Source organism: Elephas maximus, chromosome 15 (genome assembly GCF_024166365.1).
Source record: "Elephas maximus indicus isolate mEleMax1 chromosome 15, mEleMax1 primary haplotype, whole genome shotgun sequence".
Classification (NCBI taxonomy): Eukaryota; Metazoa; Chordata; class Mammalia; order Proboscidea; family Elephantidae; genus Elephas; species Elephas maximus.
Window position 1 is genome coordinate 22,495,749 of NC_064833.1, and position 21,422 is coordinate 22,517,170.

At 38.7% G+C, this 21,422-nt stretch overlaps 1 protein-coding gene across 2 annotated transcripts in view; it reads right to left on the minus strand.

The window, feature by feature from the left end:
- Positions 1–21,422, minus strand: part of COL14A1 (collagen type XIV alpha 1 chain) — a 225,567-nt gene that overhangs the window by 182,854 nt on the left and 21,291 nt on the right. For both annotated transcript variants that reach the window (XM_049853501.1, XM_049853502.1), the window contains exons 3-5: positions 9,100–9,216; positions 4,783–4,926; positions 2,363–2,452 (exon numbers count right to left, since the gene is read on the minus strand). In XM_049853501.1, coding sequence (XP_049709458.1) covers positions 2,363–2,452; positions 4,783–4,926; positions 9,100–9,216 — 351 coding nt within the window. The remainder of the gene's footprint in view (positions 1–2,362; positions 2,453–4,782; positions 4,927–9,099; positions 9,217–21,422) is intronic.

Sequence of the window (21,422 nt, forward strand, 5' to 3'; positions counted from 1 at the left end):
AAATGGTAAAAGATACTGATTACTTTTAGGCTTTGTTAGGTATTATGAACATGTTAAAATTTGAATTGTAATCATACAAAATAATACAATGAATACGTTCCAAGTCAGTAGAAAATAGATTTAAAAAACAAAACCAAACCCTTGAACAACTCTAAATAAGGCATAAAGGGAAATAAAGCCCAGAAGAAAAGTCAAGTAATAGAAAGTACAAAATAGGCAGTAAACTAAATCCAAACTTATCAATAAACTCAGTGAATCCAAGCAGAATAAAGTCATCGCTTAAAATAGACTATCAGACGGAAATTTTAAAATCCAGTAAAATGTTCTTTACAAGATTTACTCACCTTGACCCTGAGAACACAAATAGGATGAAAGTTAAGGAACAGAGAATCAATATATTATGTGACTCTTAAACAAAATAAAGCTGGTATAGTCTTTGAGGCAAATATGGAATTACTAAGAATAAAAGAAGTCATAAAATAATAACAAATATTCACTAGAACAGCATCGTAACTCTTATTTGGTATGTACCTAGTCTTTTTTTTTTTTTTTTTTTTTTTACCTAGTCTACATGTATTTAAAGTAAAGATTACTAAGGTTACAAAGGAAAATGAACAAAGCACACATCAGAGGAATTAAAAAGCACATTTTTCTCAAGGACACATGGAATGGCTTGAAAAAGTCGACCACATTTAAGCAATAAAATAAGTCTCACCAAACTTCAAAGACTCTTCTACACACCATGTTTTTTACCGCAATGCAATTAATTTAGACACCAATCCTAAATTAATCTTTTTAAAAATTTCCAGATGTTTAGAAATGAAGTAACAGATTTCTAAGTAATTCATGTATCAAAGGGGAAATTCTAATGGAAATTAGAAAATAGTATGAGCTGCATGGTAAAAAACTACATCTCAAAACCTGTGTGACACAGCTTGCTGTAAAAGTATGCTATGTTATGATAAAATGTATGTCAAAGTTAATACGTGAATACATAACTAAAAGGGTGATATATTTGTCATGAATAAAAAGATATGCATATTAAAAAATCTCAAAAAGCATGAATAAAGTACAGGGCAAATGACGTACCCGACCCGCTGTTGTGGAGTTCAGACTTACAGTGGCCTTATAGGACAGAGTAGAGCTGTCCCACAGGGTTTTCAAGGATTTAAATCTTTACAGAGGTGGACTACCACATCTTTCTCCCACAGAGTGGCTGTTGGGTTCAAACCCACCAACCTTTTGGTTAACAGCCGAGTGCTTAGCCACTGTGCCACCAGGGCTCCCTTAGAAGATATTTACAACAATATATAATAATGTAATAGAGTATTTAATATCCAAAATATCTAGCAAGCTTACATACATATGTATATACACACACATATATATATAAATATACACACATATATATTCACAGAAAAAACACAAAGTGGAAATAGACAAAAGACAGGAAAAAATACAAATGGCCACTAAAGATACGTAAAAATGCTTGACCTGTTTAATAAACACAGAAATGGAAGCTAAAGCACTGAGATATCACTGGGAAATTTTTTGAGTTATTGTTAAGATTTTAAATGTTGGAAAGAATGTATAGAAATAAGCCCTGTAATATACTGTTGTCAAAAGCACAAATTGTTGAAAACTAAGTCAATTTGGCAGGCTGTACCAAAATTGTAAAATTTGGATATCTTCTAACTCTGCAATTCCACATTTAGAAATAGGCTAGTGGTAATGAAAATTAGAAAATACCTAAACGCTCATCAATAGGGAAATGGTTAATAAATCATGATACTCTACGTCATAGGATGCTATCTGGCCATTAAAAGGAATGAGGGAGACTAACAATTACAGCTAAAATTATTAAACAGCAGGTAGTATTCTAAGTACTTTATATATGTCAATAGATTTAATCCCAAAGAACTCTATGAAGAGTAAATCCTATTATCCACATTTTACAGATGAGGGAATAGAGACAGAGAAATTTGATAACCAGCATAATAAGATCACCCAGGTTTAAAAATGACAAAGGCAGACTTTGAATTCAGGCAGGCAAAAGGGAGCACTCAACAATTTACCATTAGGCCATCCCACCTTCTCTATATCGTGACCTGGAAAGACCTCAAAGTGAAAAAGCAATGCACGGAACAAGAAATATAATAGGCTGCACACAGTGTTTGTATATTCATTAAAAAAAGGTCCCATGCCAAAATGTTGACAGTTATTATATATGGAGAAAGGAAGAGTGGAAAAGGGCTACAGTAATTTTCATATCAGATCTGTACTCTTCTGACAGACCAACAACCACGTTTGCCTGTATTGCCTGTGCCATTAAAACGGCACAAAGCCCAAAACAACATCTGACCTTCTTCTGGCGAGGATGGTTTAGTCCCATTTCCTTTGTCCACAACCTTGACTCTGGGCTTTGGATCCTTTCTTTTTTCTAAATCTTTAACTGGAAGAAAAATAGAAATACAACAATATGTTGTGTTAAAGTCTGAAAGAAAACATTCAATGAGTTTTAATAAAACCCTTACAAGTCCTGAAGTATTAGGCAGAAATGCGTTCTGTGGTAGAGCTTCTTTTCCAAAGATTAAAACTGATGTTTTGTTTTTTAACCTTGTCATGGAGAGGTATGGAGAGCATGTAAGGAATTACTTTGGTTGAGTACTCACTATGGGCAGACAAATTAAATTATAGAGAATTTGATCATGAGTGCTGCAAATTGCATGATTATCCCCACTTCATATATGAGGGAATTAAGACCCAGGAGGCTAAGTAACTAAAGCATATCTTATCTCACAAAGCCTGTAAGAGTTGGCACAAGATTCAAGTCATATCTTCAGATCTCTGGGACCTAGCTGATGAGCTTGGCCCCTTTAGTAGAAAGATCTTAGATACGAATGTCCTAAACTTTGAACTGTTAAATCTGTGATAGAAGGTGAAGAATCCCATCATGCTGCCCTCCTAACGCAAGGGACAAACTCAGAAAACAGACTGTCATGAGCAAAATGGTATTGATCACAAGAATAGCTACTATGTTATACTATGTAACACCATGTCTGAATTAATCTGCACGATAATAGGTACACATCATCACTCCTATTTGCAGATAAGGAAACCAAAGCTGGAAGGAGTTGAGTCACCAGACCAAAGACACAGGTGGCAGATTTGGAATCATATCCAGAAGATCAGGCATGCCTTCCTGTCCTCAGAACACAACGACTGTTTCTTATGCTTCCCTGTGTTTCGGAAGATGGACCCATGAAGAATCCAGACCTTTATGCTAATTGCAAGCTTATATGTGAGAGGATTTATCTTGACCATCACTTCCCTGGATCCAAGCATGAACGTTTTCGCAGGGAGGGGAGACCAGGTTCTAGCTCCATCTCCCAGGGAGCAAATATGGAGCTGAAATCCAAACTGGAAAAGGGAGCCATGCAAATAAAGTTATTTTTACTTCATTCGTACAAAACTAACCCTTCTATCCTGTCAATAAAAACAACTCACAGCTAAAAAAAAATGTGCTTATATATAATTCATCTAATTAACCAGTTAGACTATTTCACGAAGATAATTTCAGCCGAGCTAAGCAAGCAGAAAACAACTCCATTTCCTTTTAAGTGTTTCGAATAAGTAGCTCTTGGGAAAGCTGTTTAAGGCTACTTGTGTTTCCTTGTGGAGCTCAGGCAGTGGAATCTTTCAAATATCAATCGTGATAACTTTAGACTAAAGTTAAAAGAATCATTATCTCTCTTACTGTTTCTCACAAACCTAAAAAAAAAAAAAATTATTTTTGTTCACTCCTGTAGAAATGTTGGAAGCCAGAGACTGAAGTACAGTGCCCATAGAATGAGACAGAAGGCTGCTTTACACAGAAAATAACACAAAAACTGTTTCCAGAGCTTTCAAGACAGCGTGCGTCTCAAAAAAAAGTAACGTTTAAAACACCTGCATGTCCTGCGAACAGGTGTATTTACCAAATGTCTTTGTTCGGAAGTTTCAAGAAGGAGCAGGTTAACGAAGGTTTTTAAATTTTTTAAAGTCACAAGATACGTCACACAAAACATTACTCAAGAGAGGAAGAAAAAACGGGGGGGAGGGGGCAGAAAATCAGACAGACAATTCCTATCCAGAGAGTTCCAGAACCCCAGCCTCCTGTATTTGTAGATTAATCTTAATGGCAGGATTTTAAAAGCTGTTGTATAAAATAAGAGAAAACCTATTTGAAATTATGTCTAGGACTGGCTTCAAAACAATATGAAAGGGGGACATAGGGATATAAATGAAACAAGACTGGCCATGAGTGGTTAATGGTTGAAGCCGGGTGAGGGATACACGAGATGGGGTTTGGGGTTCACTATACTATTCTGTTTTATTATATTCTGTTTTATTATATTTAATATTGTCCGTAATAATAAGTTGTTCTGTTTTATTTTCTTTAAAAAAAAAAAAACATCTATTGTAACAGTGAAATTGCACAGAAAGTTAAGCAGGACAGGCCTTTTCTTTTTGCATGCATGATACACAAAACTTCGTCCTCCACAAAGTGGAGGGAGAGGGCCCTGTGGTCACTAGAACGTAAGGTGCACAGGGACAGGGCTTTGTGCTCCTGTGCTCAATGCTATTTGCCCTGTGCCTACAACAAAGCCTGGCACAGTACTAAGTGTCTCTTAAGATCTCTTGCAATCAAAAGAATCTACAACTTAAACCCCTTAAGCTAGAGACCACAGAATTAAACTCAATGCTAAAACAGAGTGACACTTTAAGACCTGAAATACATACTTCTGAACTGGCCTTGGGCTGGCTTGCTTTCTTTGTCTTTACTGTATGCAATAATTTGAACTGTGTAATCCTGATCTGGCATAAGACCTTGAATAATAGCTTTAGTTGCAGTGTTCTGGAGATTCAGTTGGTTGGTCTTTCCACCTATAATAAAACGGAAAGATAAATGAATTCTAAGAAATTAGGTTAACTGTGTACAGTAAGAAAAAAATTTTAAGCCACAATGAAGATTTTAAAAGATGAAAACATTTAAAAATACATATCATGATACACACATGCATAGCAGTTAATTTTACTATAGTTTTCATTCTTGTTTTCAGTTGTACTCTTTGCATTCGACAACTTAAACGGTCATAGAAATTAGATAAAACACATTCATGAGAAGCTTTCATCCTAACACACTACTGCTTTATACACTACGAATACCCATAGCATAAGACAGAAAGACAGCAAGCTCCCAATATCAGATACAAGGAAAAGAATTACACTTAAAAGCAAAGGGGGGAGGGTGGAATATGGGCAGACTGCATGTCATTATCCACTTGGAATTTTTCCTAAGGCCCCGTTGAAGTGAGTCAGAGTACCCTTGAATTCTGAGCAACTCAAACATTTTAAAACTGACCACCATTGGCTCAGAATGCTGAAGGAACCACTTAGTGCCTGGCTACCTAAAAAAGTAAGCTTGGTTCTTGAAAATGTTTCAAACCCCCATTTTTTCTCTATCAAATTAGGTTGCTATCTAGAGCTTTCCTAAAAACTCTGTTGATTAAACACTCAGCTTTTATGCAAAATTCCAAATAGACCTCTCTTTTCTAATTTCTGGAAGCTATTTCTGTGCCTGAGAAAGAGAGACTAATTTAAAACTTCTGTCCCTCTGGTAGTAACAGCAGAAACCAAAAAACAAAAAACAAAACAAATCCGTTGCCGTCGAGTCAATTCCGACTCATAGTGACCCTACAGGACGGTAGAACTGCCCCACTCGATTGCCAAGGAGCTGCTGGTGGATTCACACTGCTGACCTTCTGGTTAGCTACTGAGCTCTTAACCATTGCACCACCAGGGTCCCAGTAACAGTAAAAAGCAGTCTGATATTTGCTGAATTAATCAAACACAACACAAATATTACATTTTAAGCAGACTCTAATAAAATGAATGATGTTAAGTCTGAAATTTGATGCTGCTATCTAAAAAAAAAAAATTTTTTTTTTTTTTATCATTCAGGCAAGGAGTCCTGGTGGCACAGTCGTTTAAAGGGCTTGACTGCTAACTGAAAGGTTGGCAGTTGGAACCCACCAGCTGCTCCATGAGAGAAAGATGTAGCAGTCTGCTTCCATAGTCTTGGAAACCCTGTGGGGCAGTTCTACTCTGTCCTATAGGGCTGCTGTGAGTTGCAATCAGCTGGACAGCAATAGGTTTTTTATCATCCACGCTGCCAGCTACTGTAAGGCAAAACCAAGCCTTCCTCTTGCCAAAACCTGTTTCCTTATGTGCATTTGTGTTTAAGATATTAAATCTGGTTTCACAAACTTCTATAATTTAAAACGCACCTACTAAAAGCACGAAATAAATCTTTCAGAATCTAGTATTTCTGGAAGTGTGTTTCACTAAGGAAAAAAAAAATGCCTTGGAAAACTTTGTATATTACAGTACCTCTTAGAGAAGCAGAGAGCATATCACTTTATCGAAAGCTTTGAGAATCCTGCAATGAGAAAGCTTTAAACTCTCTGTAAATCAGCATTTCTCAAATTTATTTGACCATTAAACCATTTGGTTGCATAATACCATGCAATACACTTTGGGAAAGCTGGCACAAACAATGCTTCAGCCATGTGTCATAGCGCTAAAATGTCTATAAACAATGTGTGGTTAGATGTATTATTATTTTTGTCAACTATGTTTGATCAAGTAGAAATCAGTGTGTCAAGAATGTCTGAGTGACTTGAGTTAAAAAAAAAAAAAAACAGAACTCATCAAAAAATAATTTGCTTTTGTCCCCAATTTTTATTTTGTTTAAGCAAGAACTGCAAATCTAATTTTGAATGAGCTGTTGGAAAGGGGATTCAAGGATCAGGTCAAGGCTTGGTTCAATTGCCACCCTACCCCACCCCCACCCCCCCACCCTAGTCATTTCTAAAATTCTTTTAATTCCTCCATGACACCTGCTGGGGGTATTTAATAGCTTGGTGTTATCAGCAATTAGTCAGGAAATGTTAAACTACTGATTTACTTGGAGGAAAAATATTACCCTACAATCTCACAAAAAAACAAGATCAGACATGGGGAATTCTCAGAGGTACCACCCATTTAGTAACTCACGTTTTGACCTTTAGAGTCATACAGATGTTCAAGACTCTCTTAAATTTAAATTGCCCATATATAGAACAAACTGTATTTTAAAAAGTGACAGTCATTTCAAAATGGGGCCATACTCCAAATGAAAAATCTGGACCAGACTTGAGAATAAAGTATTGCTTTCCATGAGTGAGTCACTTCTGTAGGCCAACATACCAGAGAAGTGGGCATCTAGTATTGCTTAACCCAGAAGTCATTCCAACGAGCCCTGTGGGTAATATTTGTAATAAAAGAAGGTGAGTATTCCTTTTGAGTAACTGAGCAAGAAGCCAGGTATTTATCTGCTTGCTCTGTTTGAGATTTTAAATCCACTGTTGGGTGAGAAGGCCATATTTATGAACAACAGAGCAAGTATCTGCCTCATTCAATGAGTTGGGAAAGTTCTCTAGCATAAAAAAAGCCCAGCTCCATATAACCATCTTTATCACTAATAAAAAATAGAAAGAAAAAATTATTGTATTTATGTAATTATATATATACACACACACACACAAATATGCTATTACTAAATACTTATCATGTACTATGTGAAAATGGATCACTGGAGAAGAAGAAATGAAACCTGAGAGATATGCTAGAGAGCATCCTTATAACAGTCACAGGTAAGATTTACCAAATGTGGTAGTCATTGTTCTAAGTGCTTTACAAGTATTAATTCAGTTCAGTTCGTCCTCCTCATCACCAGCGCTCCTGGAGTTTAATGTGCATATGAATCACCTGGGGATCTTGTTAAGATTCTGATGCTGATTCAGTAGGTCAGGGCAGTGTCTGATGAAATCATGTATTTCTAACCAGCTCTCAGGCGACAGTGATGCTGGTGGTCCAAAGACCACACTTGGAGTTGCAATCTGCACAACAACTACATGAAGTGGGCACTACTATTGTTTCCCCGTTTTACAAGAGAAGAAGCTAAGGTAAGGTAGGAAGAGATTAAATAGCTTGCCCAAGTCACACTGTTTGTAAGTGACGGACCAATTTTTCAACTCTATCAGTCAGTCCAGTTGTTGAGCCCGTCTTCATCTCCATGATACCAACGTAGCAGTGGCAAGTCCTCTTCATGCTCTGTATTGTTTTAGTTGGTTACATTTGTATAAAAAACAAAACGTGGGCGAGAAATCCCAAAGCCAACTCTTCAGACAGGGATTGGACTAGATTATAAGACAGAAAATGATACTGGTGAGGAGTGAGATTTTGGATCAAGTAGACACATGAGACTATGTGGGCAGCTCCTGTCTGGAGACGAGAAGGCAGAGGGGAACAGAAGCTGGCTGAATGGACAGGGGGAATGCAGGGTGGAGAGAAGGAGTGTGCTGTCTCATTAGGGGGAGAGCAACTAGGAGTATATAGCAAGGTGTATATAAATTTTTATATGAGAGACTGACTTGATTTTGAAACTTTTACTTAAAGTACAATTAAAATATTAAAAGAAAAATATGGGCAAGAAAGTTTCAACCCAAATTTAATTTTTTTAAATTTTACATAACTACTTTATCTTCATAATCAATAAATAGGTTCGACCTTTCTTTTTCCTCCCTTAATAACATTTATGATTTATTTTGACAAAGTCTACTTAATTTTTATCATTTTAATGTAAATGATAATGTTCTATCAAGTTAATTAATCATAATTTACTCAACCAGTCACAACTGTTGGCCATCCAGGTGTGTGGAATTTTGAAGTGTCAATGGACCAAAAATATTCATTGTGTGTCAAAACAGAGGTAGTGAGAATATTTGACGGCCTATGAATTTGACTTGAGAAGAATTATGATGACTCCAAGGGTCATTCTCGATACTTTGGAGAATATTATTTCCTTGATTAGAGGGTAAGATTTCAAGCTAAAAAGATTTAAAAAAAAAAAAATTCAAATGATTTTAAAAACAATACTTGGTATTATACATTTTTAATTACCTATGTGTAAAAAGTTGCTAACGCTCTAGAAAAAAAACAATAGATTGTTCTTACCTGAAGTTGGAGTCACAAGAAGTTTGTATCCACCAAATTTCCCTTTTGGAGCTTTCCATGAAATCTGTATACTGTCATGAGATAATACATTATATCTTAATCTTGTGGGTGGAGCCACTGAAAAGGAAAAACAATTTTTTAAAGGTTGAGACATTTAACCTTCCCTTTGTTAAATTTAAAAGTCAAAGTAATGTAAACAAAATATGAAAGCTCTCAACAAACTCAAAACGTGTTCGTGCTACAACCCCATCAATAAATTCATAGGTTTGTAGAATAACACAAACATAAGGACATTTGTTTCTTATCCAAGGGACATTTATTTGTTAAAACAGTACTGCCCTATGACAAAGAACTAAGATATGGTGTTAGAATTTAATACTCTAGTTTAATAATTGAAGCCAGTCTTGTAAAATGCTTGTATTATGTTACAAGGATGAATTTTTTTATTAAAACATGTGAAATTTCATAATCTCCTCTACTGGGACTGGTTTTATGCCTTTAGTTTTTTTTGTTTTATGTCTTTAGGTTTTTCATTTTAGTGATCTAATATCTTTTGATGAGATGATAATTTGAGAAGGCTATTATGAACATATTATGAACATATTATGGTTATTTGATCTTCATTTAAAAACATTTAAGAAAGAGATTGTCAAGGCATTCAGGACCAAATAAAAGATAATTATGTTTTATGAACTTTGATCCATTCTTCAAGTCTAGCTGATTTACACTTGGCAGAAAAATACACAGCACAGGGTCACAAATCAGCCCAGAATATTTAATCTCTCTTGACAGTTCACTAAGTGGGTAGCTCCATATTATATTTTGTGTAAGTCATTCAAACTTCAAAACACATTTTTGGAACCCTACGTAAATGTTCCAGAACTTCAAAAGAAATACACTTAGAAAATGTTTATCATATAATATCTAAATTCATTCATCAAAAAAGAAAGGTTAAAACTTATTAAAAACAGAAAATTTAGCACTCATTACCCACTTTCATGCCCAGCCTTTTTTTTTTTTTTTTTTTCACTTTAGGAAACAGAGTATAAGGGAAGGGAATAAACATTCCTCTAAATAGGTATGTAGCATAATAGAAGTTTGGACGTTAGTTCCATTCCCATTTCTGCTGCTTGTTACCTAAATATCCTTGAGCAAATTATTGTTTCCCCCACAACATCAGTTTCTTTATTTTTAGAAAAGGTGACCATAATACTTTCTGCATAGGATAAATGACAACTTTAAATAGGATAATGGATATAATGCATTATAAAGGTGGTCAATAAATGTTTGCTCCCCTGCGCCCTTACTTCATCTAATGGTTGGTCTCGAAAGCTTATTTAATCTTCACAAAAATGCATTAGGATCTTAAATAAGATGCTATTAGATAACAGAACCAAGGAGAAGTTAAGGGAGTACCCAAGGTCACATACAGGTAAGAAATACAGTTTCAAAACTCTCTGACCCCAAATAAAATGCTGTTTCTTTGGGAGAAGAGCTATATTATACAGGCAGCCTTTAGTGAGCTGGATGAATGAATAATTTTATTCCTTTACACTATCTACTCATTTGGAATCAGTAAACACTGAAGGACACAATCTTAAGAACAGTATTTTCTTTTAGTTATCCTTTACTACCTCACAGTAGAGAATGCTAGCCATGCAAAACAAAAACATTGGATTCCCATTCTCAGTTTGACGTGAATAGAAGAGTTTACATCGCTCTGGCTAGTGGCAAAATATAGGATTATCACAAGAAAAGCTATTTCCAAAGCGTAAGGTGATTAAATGTATAGGAATACTACAAATTGAGATACCTGGCTGGAACAGGATAGTTAAGCCCCGTTTGAATCAAACTCCTTACTGTTAACTAGATACCAGTTTGAATCAGGCTTTAGCTTGACCGAAGCCTCTGCCAATGCATTCCTGAGAATGCAGCCCTTGACTTCCCTAAACATTAACTGCTCTCAGCAAATAAGGGAGGCATGAAAATGCAGTTGTTCTGGGAGAGTTTGCTGATGCTAAGAGAGGTGATGAGGTTGATGGTCTCTCGATACCCCTCCCCAGGTTGCTGATGTTAAAGATTATGTTTATGGTCTCTCGATACTCCTCCCCATTTTACTATTAGTCATAAGCTAATCAATTGTTTATCCTCCCCATCTTACCGTATAAGACTCACCTCTCCCTCAGAAAGCGGGAGCATTTGGTAGATTCCTCTCTGCCCTGTGTTTTCCCAATTTTTGACTGGTATTACCCACAGGAAATTTCTTTGCTTTTACTTTAAGTGAGAATTCTTAGACTTTTTTGGGTGTCAGAATTGGGATTTTGAAGCTGCATTGCCTTCAGCAGCCCTTGGGACATTGAGGATTCAGGCTTCTGGTACCAGCAGAGCCACCTGGGCTCAATGCCTGCCTGGATTCCAGAGTCATCCCAGGTAAACACTCTCTCAAACCTCTCAGATTTGAGCTCCCCTCTTTGTGTTAAGCTCTTCAAGATTTATTGTTGGACTTCTTTGCTTTCATTTTCAGTTTATATTCTAAACGTTTTGACAAGTTCATTACCAAATGAAGTTTGGTGAGACTGTCACCATGGTTCTTGTAGGTCTAATAAGCCACAAAAACCCATGCCACAGGTTGACCAGTAAAAGCCAATAGGGTGGTCGTCTGCCACTGGGTGGCTCTGCCACAAGGTGGTTAAAGTTCCCCTTGATAGGATAAACTGCGTCATGATACAAGCCAGAGTGCCAGGTTTCCCATAGGCCGCAAGCAAATTCTAGAAGGAAAACCCAGTCTTAACTCTGGCAAGAACCCCTGGTAGGATTTTAGCTGTCTTTGGAAGAATCAAGGTTTCAGCCCATTAGTTTGTACTCTTCTTTTTAAGGCATGCATTCAGGTCTCAGTGCACTATTAGGTTTTGGGTACACATTAAATCTCACAGCATGTGCTCTTCACTGCTTTAGTAGAATGTGAAGGCCAGCTCCAGGGACTTGGCAGGGCCACCTTCAGGAACTCCAGCCACTTATATGAACAAACATTTTGGATTACTGGCATGCTTTTACTAAAGACAGTTTAGAAAATCAGTAGCCACCATAAGGCTCTTTTGAGCTAGATAAGCTAGTTTTTCTGTACAGTAAATTAGAGAAGAAAGGCTTCAGAATTTGGAAACCACAATGGGATGCCTACTTTGATTGCTACTTGGTAGCCTCTAGAAGGCATCAGGAAAGCAAAATGGCTTCCATGCAAGACAATATTAAGTAGGTAAGAAAAGGAGATGCAATGCCAGGTACCTGCCCCCATTCCTTCTGCTCCTCTGTTGGCTAGTTCCTGTTTTTATCCCTCTCTACCCTCTTATTCTCCTACTAGCTAGCACCCTCTCTGAACTCCCTTTTTACCCTATAGAATTTATTAAAGAAGAATTAGAGAAACCAGTTTCTGCTATAATCCCTGAGATGTGTTTTAAGATAAGGTATCCAGAAGAAGCAAATAAAGCTCCCCAGGTTACCTTTTCTCCTTGGTCTAAAGTAGAACCTTGTGCAATTGTAAATGACTTTCCTAATCCTTGCAAAGATCCTCGAAAGTTTGCCCAGGAATTTAGAATTCTAATGGAAATATACAAACCTGGTCTGCCTGACCTCTGTCAATTAATAGATATGCTAGTGGGAGCAGGAAAGGCTTTGAGATAGATGGAAGAGGCTAACTGGAAACACCCAGAACAGTCATTAGCTATAAATGTTAATGCTTCCGGCACAGAATTGCTAATCAAGAGCTATCGTTAAATTAGAGCCCTGACATCATCCTAAGACCAGAAGAACTAGATGGTGCCCTGCCACAACTGATGACTGCCCTGACAGGGAACACAACAGAGATCTCCTGAGGGAGCAGGAGAACAGTGGGATGCAGACCCCAAATTCTCATAAAAAGACCAGACTTAATGGTCTGACTGAGACTAGAAGAATCCCGGCAGTCATGGTCCCCAAACCTTCTGTTGGCCCAGGACAGGAACCATTCCCGAAGACTACTCATCAGACATGGAAGGGACTGGACAATGGGCTGGAGAGAGATGCTGATGAAGAGTGACCTACTTGTATCAGGCGGACACTTGAGACTGTATTGGCATCTCCTGTCTGGAGGGGAGATGGGAGGGTAGAGAGGGTTAGAAACTGGCAAAAAGGTCACGAAAGGAGAGACTGGAAGAAGGGAGCGGGCTGACTCACTGGGGGAGAGTAAATGGGAGTATGTAGTAAGGTGTATATAAGCTTACATGTGACAGACTGACTTGATTTTTGTAAACTTTCACTTAAAGCACAATAAAAATTATTTTAAAAAATTGGAGCCCTGGTGGTATAGTGGTTAAGAGCTCAGCTGCTAACCAAAAAGTCTGCAGTTCAAATCCACCAGCTGCTCCTTGGAAACCCTATGGGGCAATTTTACTCTGTCCTATAGGGTCACTATGAGTTGGAATTGGGTTTTTTCTTTTTTCTGCTTGTTAGCTTTTTTGTTTTTTGTTTGGTGTATCATTAAATTACTCAGATTCTGTGATGGTTAAGGTTGTGTGTCCACTTGGCTGGGCCCCAATTCTCAGTGGTTTGGCAATCGCATGATATTGTGATCAATTCCATGGTGACATTTAATATAATGTGATCACCTCCATGATGGGATCTACTCTGAGTACTAAGTCAGTTGAAAGAGAGTTCCCTTGGGCATGTGGCCTGCATCAAATATAAGTGGACATCCTGGCAAAGCTTAAGGGCTTTTGCTCACTCTGGATCTTGCAGCTAGCTCCTGTTCTTCTTCCTTCTGGTTCTTGGGATTTGAGCTAGCAGCTTGGTGTGGTCTTGGAATTTGTTAGTCTTTGCAGCCTGTGAGCAAGAGCCCTGCTCTTTGCCCTACCAATCTTGGTTTTGCCAGCCCCTGTGGCTACATGAATCAGGTGAAGCCCCTATCCTGACCCATGGACTTAGGACATTCCAGCCTCTACAACCGTGTGAGCCATTTCCTTGATATAAATCTTTACATATATATTTATACACTTTACTGATTTTCCTTCTCTAGAGAACCCAGCCTAAGACATTCGGTACCAGGAGTGGGGTGGTTCTAGAGAGAAAAATATTGTAAGGATGAATTTCTAAATTGGCTTTTAAGTCTGTTTAGTCTTAAAGATGTTGTTTCTGCCTCCAGTAGTAAAGAGGGCACTACTAATCCGTGGCACGAGGTGGCAATACAGATATGCAAAATATCACCACCAATAGATCAGGTATTGGTAAAAGGCGAGGCTCTGGGTGATTGCATGTGTGATGCCTTTCTACAATTTCATCATAATGAGAAGCATAAGGAAGCTGGTTGGTTGGTCTTACTTTTGCTAGACAAACTGGTGAATGAAACAGATGAGCTAAGGGCTTCAGAGTCAAAACTCAAGTGCCACATAAGTGACCTCAAAGTTTCCACTTGTGCCTTGAAAGAAAGCCTTGTTTCTTGTAACAGAGCTGATGTTGCTGAAAATCAAACCCAGAGTCTTATTGTAAGAGTGGCTGAATTACAATGCCAACTCAATTGCCAACTTTGAGAGGTGTCTGAAGTTAAAGTGAGAGTATCAATTGGGAAGAAATGGAATCCTGAGACTTGGGACGGGGACACATTGGCAGATAATCAGAAAGCTGGAGACACCGAGCCCCTAAATTCCATTGAATCACTCCTGCCAACAGAACCGGCCCTCTCACTGCCATCTGAAGAGATTACTCTACATTTGTCTACTAAACCACCCTCTCCAGTAAAATCATTAGTCCCTCCAACCCCATCTAATGAGATTAATGCAGCTGTGTCTAAAGAGCCTTTGTCTGAGTCATTGCCTAGAGCATCTACTGAGGCAGTTTTTTTTTTTTTTTTACAAGATAATGCTTAATGTTCTCAAAACACTTCCCCATCACTGATTTTGGCTTCTAGACCTATAACTAGACTCAAGTCCCAGCGAGCACCAAAAGGTGATGTACAAAGTGTGAATCAAGAGTAGGTATGCCACACTCCAAAAGAACTGCTTGACTTTTCCAATATGTACAAAGAAAAAACCTGTGGAATATGCATGGGAATGGCTGTTACAGGTGTGGGACAATGGTGCAAGGAACATAAAGATGGATCAATCTGCATTAATTGATATGGGCCCACTAAGCACAGATTCTTCATTCAACATTTCAGCTCAACAAGTTAGGGGAGGATCTAATAGTTTATTTGGTTGGGTTGCTGAAGCATGGATTACATGGTGGCCTACACTAAATCAAGTTTCCTTGGTATGCTGTAGGAGAAGGTATCCAAAGGCTTAGAGAACTTAGCATGTTAGAGTAGATTTATCAGATTAGACCCAAAGATCTGCACAGGCAGTGCCCAGAGGACATACCTTTTACCACAATGGTGAGAAACAAATTTATGAAGGGTGCCCCAGCATCTTTGTAAACTGCTGTGATTGCTATTTTATGTCAGTCAGATTTGAGACTGGGAACTGCATGAACTGAATTAAGACACTTCACTACAATGGGGCTGATTGGACCCCATGGTAATAGGAGCCAAGCGGCAGCACTCAATCAACAAAGACAAGGTGGGCGTGGTTATCATAATGGCCAGCACAGCCAAAGCAGTGATCAGAATATTATGACTCATATGAAATTACAGTGTTGCCTACTTAGTCACAGTGTCCCTAGGAGTGAAACAGACAGGAAGTCTACTATTTACTTGATAGGTAAAAGCAGAAAAATTCTAGGTCAAGTGAAGAGCAGTCTAACTGGAATTGCCAGGATAGTCACAGTCCTTCAATCAATCCAGAGTCTTGAGTGGGTTTTACAGACCCACAACCCCTTGAATGAAGGAGAGACCAGGTCCCCTTCAGGAAGGACTCTAATACACTGCCAAAATTTTATACTGTTAATCACTCTCCCAGCCTTCCCCAAAGGGATCTATGGCCTTTTACAAGAATGACCATTCATTGGGGAAAAGGAAACAGTCAGTCTTTTCAGGGGTTACTAAATACTGGCTCTAAACCGACACTAATTTCAGGAGACCCAAAACGTCACTGTGGCCCACCAGTCAGAGTAGGGGCATATGGAGGTCAGGTTATTAATGGAGCCTTCGTTCATGTCCATCTCACAGTAGGCCCAGTGGTTCCCTGAACTCATCCTGTAGTGATTTCTCCAGTTCCAGAATGCATAATTGGCAGAACCTCCACACTGGATCCCTGACAAGTGGAGTAAGGGCTATTATGGTAGGAAAAACCAAGTGGAATTCATTAGAACTGCCCCTACCGAGGAAAATAGTAAACCAAAAGTAATACCACATTCCTGGAGGGATTGCAGAGATTACTGCCACCATCAAGGACTTGAAGGATGTAGGGATGGCGATTTCCACACATCCCCATTCAACGTGCCTATCTGGCCTATGCAAATAACAGATGAATCTTGGAGAATGACAGTGGATTTTCTAAGACTTAGCCAGGTAGTTAAGTTTTAGAAAATTGCAGCTGCTACTCCAGATGTGGTTTCATTGCTTGAGCAAATTAACACATCTCCTCGTACCTGGTATGCAGCTATTGATCTGGTTAATGCCTTTTTCTCCATGCCTGTTTTGAGGAACCACCAGAAGCAGTTTGCCTTCAGCTGGCAAGGCCAGCAATACACCTTCAGCATCCTACCTCAGAGCTATATCAACTCTCCAGCTAACCATAGCTATTTTTAAGGTTGTCACCTACAGATAAGTTTTACTTTACTGACTACCATTGGACAAAATCAAGATTTCCAGAACTCTTACATAGAAGCTGATGGGGTTTTCAGACTCTTATTAATCCAGAAATGTATACAGCCAAAATCAACTACATAGTACTGAAATCAGCAGAATGTTTTAAATGATTAAATAAATACTGAAATGGCTATTATGAGAGAAGCAGTTCTTCAAAACCAAATGGCTACTGCACCATGAGTATTAAAAAAAACAAAAACCAAACCCGGTGCCGTCAAGTCGATTCCGACTCATAGTGACCCTATAGGACAGAGTAGAACTGCCCCATAGAGTTTCCAAGGAGTGCCTGGAATATTCGAACTGCTGACCCTTTGGTTAGCAGCTGTAGCAGTTAGCCACTACGCCACCAGGGTTTCCTTACCGTAAGTATCGTCAATCCTTAATTCAATATTCTAAATATTTTTCACAGATGAAGGAGGCCTTTAATGAACAAAAAAACTGAGCTCTCCAGGCCTGAAATTGGAAGAAACACCAGTTAAAGGACTCATGAGAACCCCGCTGGAAGGGACTGAACCTCCTCGCCAATCTGTGTGCAGCCAAAACTGGAAGGTGTTAAACCTTAGATATATTTGTCACAGCTTAAAAGAGCTAAAGCACTTGTTTGGAATTGCCAATCATCTGAAGACTTAAAATCGCAGCTGAAACGTCCGAGTGGCCAGAAGCAGACAACCTCATAAGTGGACAGTTAGTCCCAAGATCACAGAAAAAGATCCCGTGCAAGAGGTTGAAATTTTGGGACTTAGCTGTATTGTTATAGCTATTCTTATGTTGTTAGCCGCTCTTCACAAGTTGGTCTTATTACTTAGTAAAGTCATTATACCTTGTTTAGTACTTATTACTGTTGAAATAGCCTTATTCTACCAACTTACGTTTATTTTTTGGTAACTTTTATTTTTTTATAATTGATATCTGTGGAAACTCTCTTGCTATGCAAAAAAATATGTATTTTTCAGAAACTAAATCTTTAGATGAGACTGATTTCATACCATACGCTAGCCCTCCCAGTCCTTACCAAGTTGTTCCTCCTATTGTGGCCTTTTCCCACACGGACCCCTGTCAACAGATTGCAGAAGGAGAGTGTCTAAGCTATAAGATAATGAAGAAATCCACTTAACCAGATGGTGCCCAGCTGCCACTTATAAGGATAAGCAGTGTCTGGGGTCTTAAAAGCTCAACGAACAGCCACCCAAAAGCTTCCAGTGACAAGTCTATGCAGAAGAAAGCACTCTTACTATAATGATCAAGGAATCTCTACAGAGATTCATGATCATAAGGGGGGAGTGTGTAGGAATACTACAAATTGAGGTGCCTGGCTGGAACAGGACAGCTAACCTAGTTAGAATCAAACCCCATATTGTTAACTAGACTCCATTTTGAATCAGACTTTAGCTAGACCAAAGCCTCTACATTCCTGAGAATACACTCCATGACTTCCTGAAAACTTAACTGCTCTTAGCAAACAAGGGTAGGGGTGAGAATATGGTTTCTAGGAAGGTTTTGCTGGTGATAAGAGAGAGAATGATGTTGGTAGTCTCTCAATGCCCCTCCGCAGTTTACCGATGTCAAAAGAGATTACAGTGTTGATGGTGTCTCGCTACTCCTCCTCATTTTATTAGTAGTTATACCCTATCACATGCTTACCCCCCCCCATTTTATTATATAAAAGATCCACCTCTCTCTCAGGAAGGTGGGAGCATTGGCAGATTCCTCTCTGCCCTATATTTCCCTGATTCATGAATTGTATTACCCCCAATAAGTCTCTTTGTTTTTACTTTAACAGAAGTAAGCATTCTTACTCTTAAACAAATCTAATATTTAGATTAACATGAGAAACTGCAGTTAGTTACTATTTTGCTTTGTCTGCACCTCAAAGAGAAAAATCTATTTCTAGACAGGCCTTTATTACACATAGAAGAAAACAAGATAATAATTACCATATTTTTAAACAATAAATCCAAGTTTCTGAACCAATAAGTGAGCAGACTGGTAGACATCATTGTCCGAGCTTACTGTAGAGCTCTGCATGAATGTGCTGGTGAAAGGAAGCTGGCATGCCTGAGAGCCATCAGGTGGAAACGGACAATGAGCAGGATGAAGGCTTCAATTGATTCTGTTACCACCCTGGGTATACTGCCATCTCAAGGTGAGCAAAGAGTTAACAACATTCAGGATTCCTAGGTTAAGGTGTGGAGTCCTAGGTGGCGCAAACAGTTAACATGCTTGACTGCTAACTGAAATGATCGCGTCCACCAAGAAGCACCTAAAAAAAAAAAAACCTGGCCGTTTACTTCCAAAACATCTGTCACTGAAAATGCTATGGAGCACGATTCTACTCTGACACGCATGGGATCACCATGAGTCAGGATCAACTCAATGGCAACTGATAACTAGTAGGTTAAAGCGTAGAAATCTTAAAAGCATTTTCTACCCATGTTCCTATTCTGTAACTGGCAGTGGAGTTTATAGCCCTCAACATCTCTTTGGTCAATCGCTAACCTTCTAAACCTCTGGCAGAAAATAAAGACGAAAAGCCTGACCATGCTCAGACAACACTGCCCAGGCTCTGGAAGCCAGGGTGGCATTTGTTTCCATTCTACTGAATTACTCAAGGAAATAAAAGTGTAAAAGAAATCAACAACAAAATCCATCAATATTTAACTATTTTAATAATTTACAAATGATTCATATGACCACAGTCCCATTGTAACTGTTGGCAAAACGTAATGCCAGCATTTCCTTTTTATCAATGGACCACATCTATTGCCTATATAAGCATAAATATACTCATAACCATTAAAAGGAAATATTGGTTAGACATGAAGTTCATATTTGTTTTAGGTTTTTGCCTGTAGGGAAAAAAGAAGGGAAGAAACATTGAAAAGAAAAATGCTAGTTAAGAATGAAAGAAGGCATGAGGTCACAGTTGTGGACTTCAAAGTCAGCTCTTCTTCCCCGTAAGGCACTGGGACTTGTGCCAAAGCAAGGGCAACCAGACTGACAGAAACACTTTAAACGCAGGGGAGAAATAATTATTATAGCTTATGAAACAAAAATTCATGTATATTTAATACCAAGCCCAGGATCCTTCTTTTTCCAAGAACAAAAAAAATGCTTTTATACATGTACTTAACTTCTAGTACTAATGATAAATGCTTGCATGAACTTGGCACAAACTTTAATTTGTATCTGTTCAAACCCTAATCTTTTCAAAAAGACAAAAAAGAAATGCAAAGTTTGATTTCTGGCACTTTCTAAGAACCCAGGACAGCCCAACATGCTCATCATTTGCGTGGTGAAGTCTGGCTCTGTGGTGCAGCGAACTACTTAATATAGCCCTTCTAGCCACACTCTTTGTAACTCCAACTAAATGAGTGGGAGGGATTATGCAAATGAAGTGTTTGTGGCCCACCAAGGGGATTGGATAACTTGCTAATAATGTAAATAAAGGGTGTGGCACCCTTGCAGGTGTGAGACCAGGCAAATAAAGTATATGGAACCCTAACAGGGGAATTTGGTCAGTTTTACCATCCCAGGAAGAGAGGATCACACCACCGCCAAGAAAGAAGAGCTAGGAGTGGAATGCATCCTTTGGACCCTGGGTCTTTGTACTGAAAACCTAGATCCAGCACACAGAGAGAGAGTTGTAACACTGGAGACAGCAAGAGACAGTGAGAAGCAGAGGCACAAAAATAGAAGCAGCAGAAGCAGGAGACTGGTAGGAGATGGCCCGTGGAGTGAGAAAGCTGCGTGCCTTCAGGCAGAGCTGACTGAAGAATGGGGTACCTCCTGGCACTTATCAGCGGAGCTAAAAGAGCTTTGTAACACTTGCCCAAGTAGGGCAGAGGCAGAGGGGCCAGAGAGAGGCATGCCTGTAGCCACGGCTAAGAAGAGACCACATTGATAGAGGAACTGTATCCTGAGCGTTCCTGAACCTGAATCGTATCCTGTTACTTCCCTAATAAACCCCATAATTGTGGATATTGTCTGTGAGTTTTGTGTGCCCATTGCAATGAATTATTGAACCCAGCAGAGAAGTAGACAATACTCCGGGAGGGATGGCTGGTGTTAGAATTGGTAAAAAGGTTGGAGGGTGGAAGCATGTCTGACCTCCATCTCATAGCACTTATCCTTGGATTGGTGATCTTGATTCTCCTTCCCCCTTGTGAAGTTAGAGGAGGTCAGGTGCCTTCCCCACCATACCATTCTTACAGGAGCCCTGTGTGGCATTTGGGCCAAAGATAACACTTGTGAATACATGAACTTCATCCCAAAGGAGGATTGAGGAGGAAGACTGAGGGGAACCACTTCTCTCTACTGCAGGTTTAAGCTTGTTTCTGAAAGTACAGAGGTTTGTTCGTGTGTTTGTTTTATGGTGTTTTGTTTTGAGAGAGACTGTCTTTAAACGCAAAAAATTTTACTGCAATACTAATTCCCATAGAAGCACATAGGTAGAAGAGGAATTTTTATGTCATTCTATTAAAGCCTCATTTAGGAAATTCTGTTTCATAATCTGACTTCTTACTGAAGGGATAATTTTCTCTCCTCCCTTCCT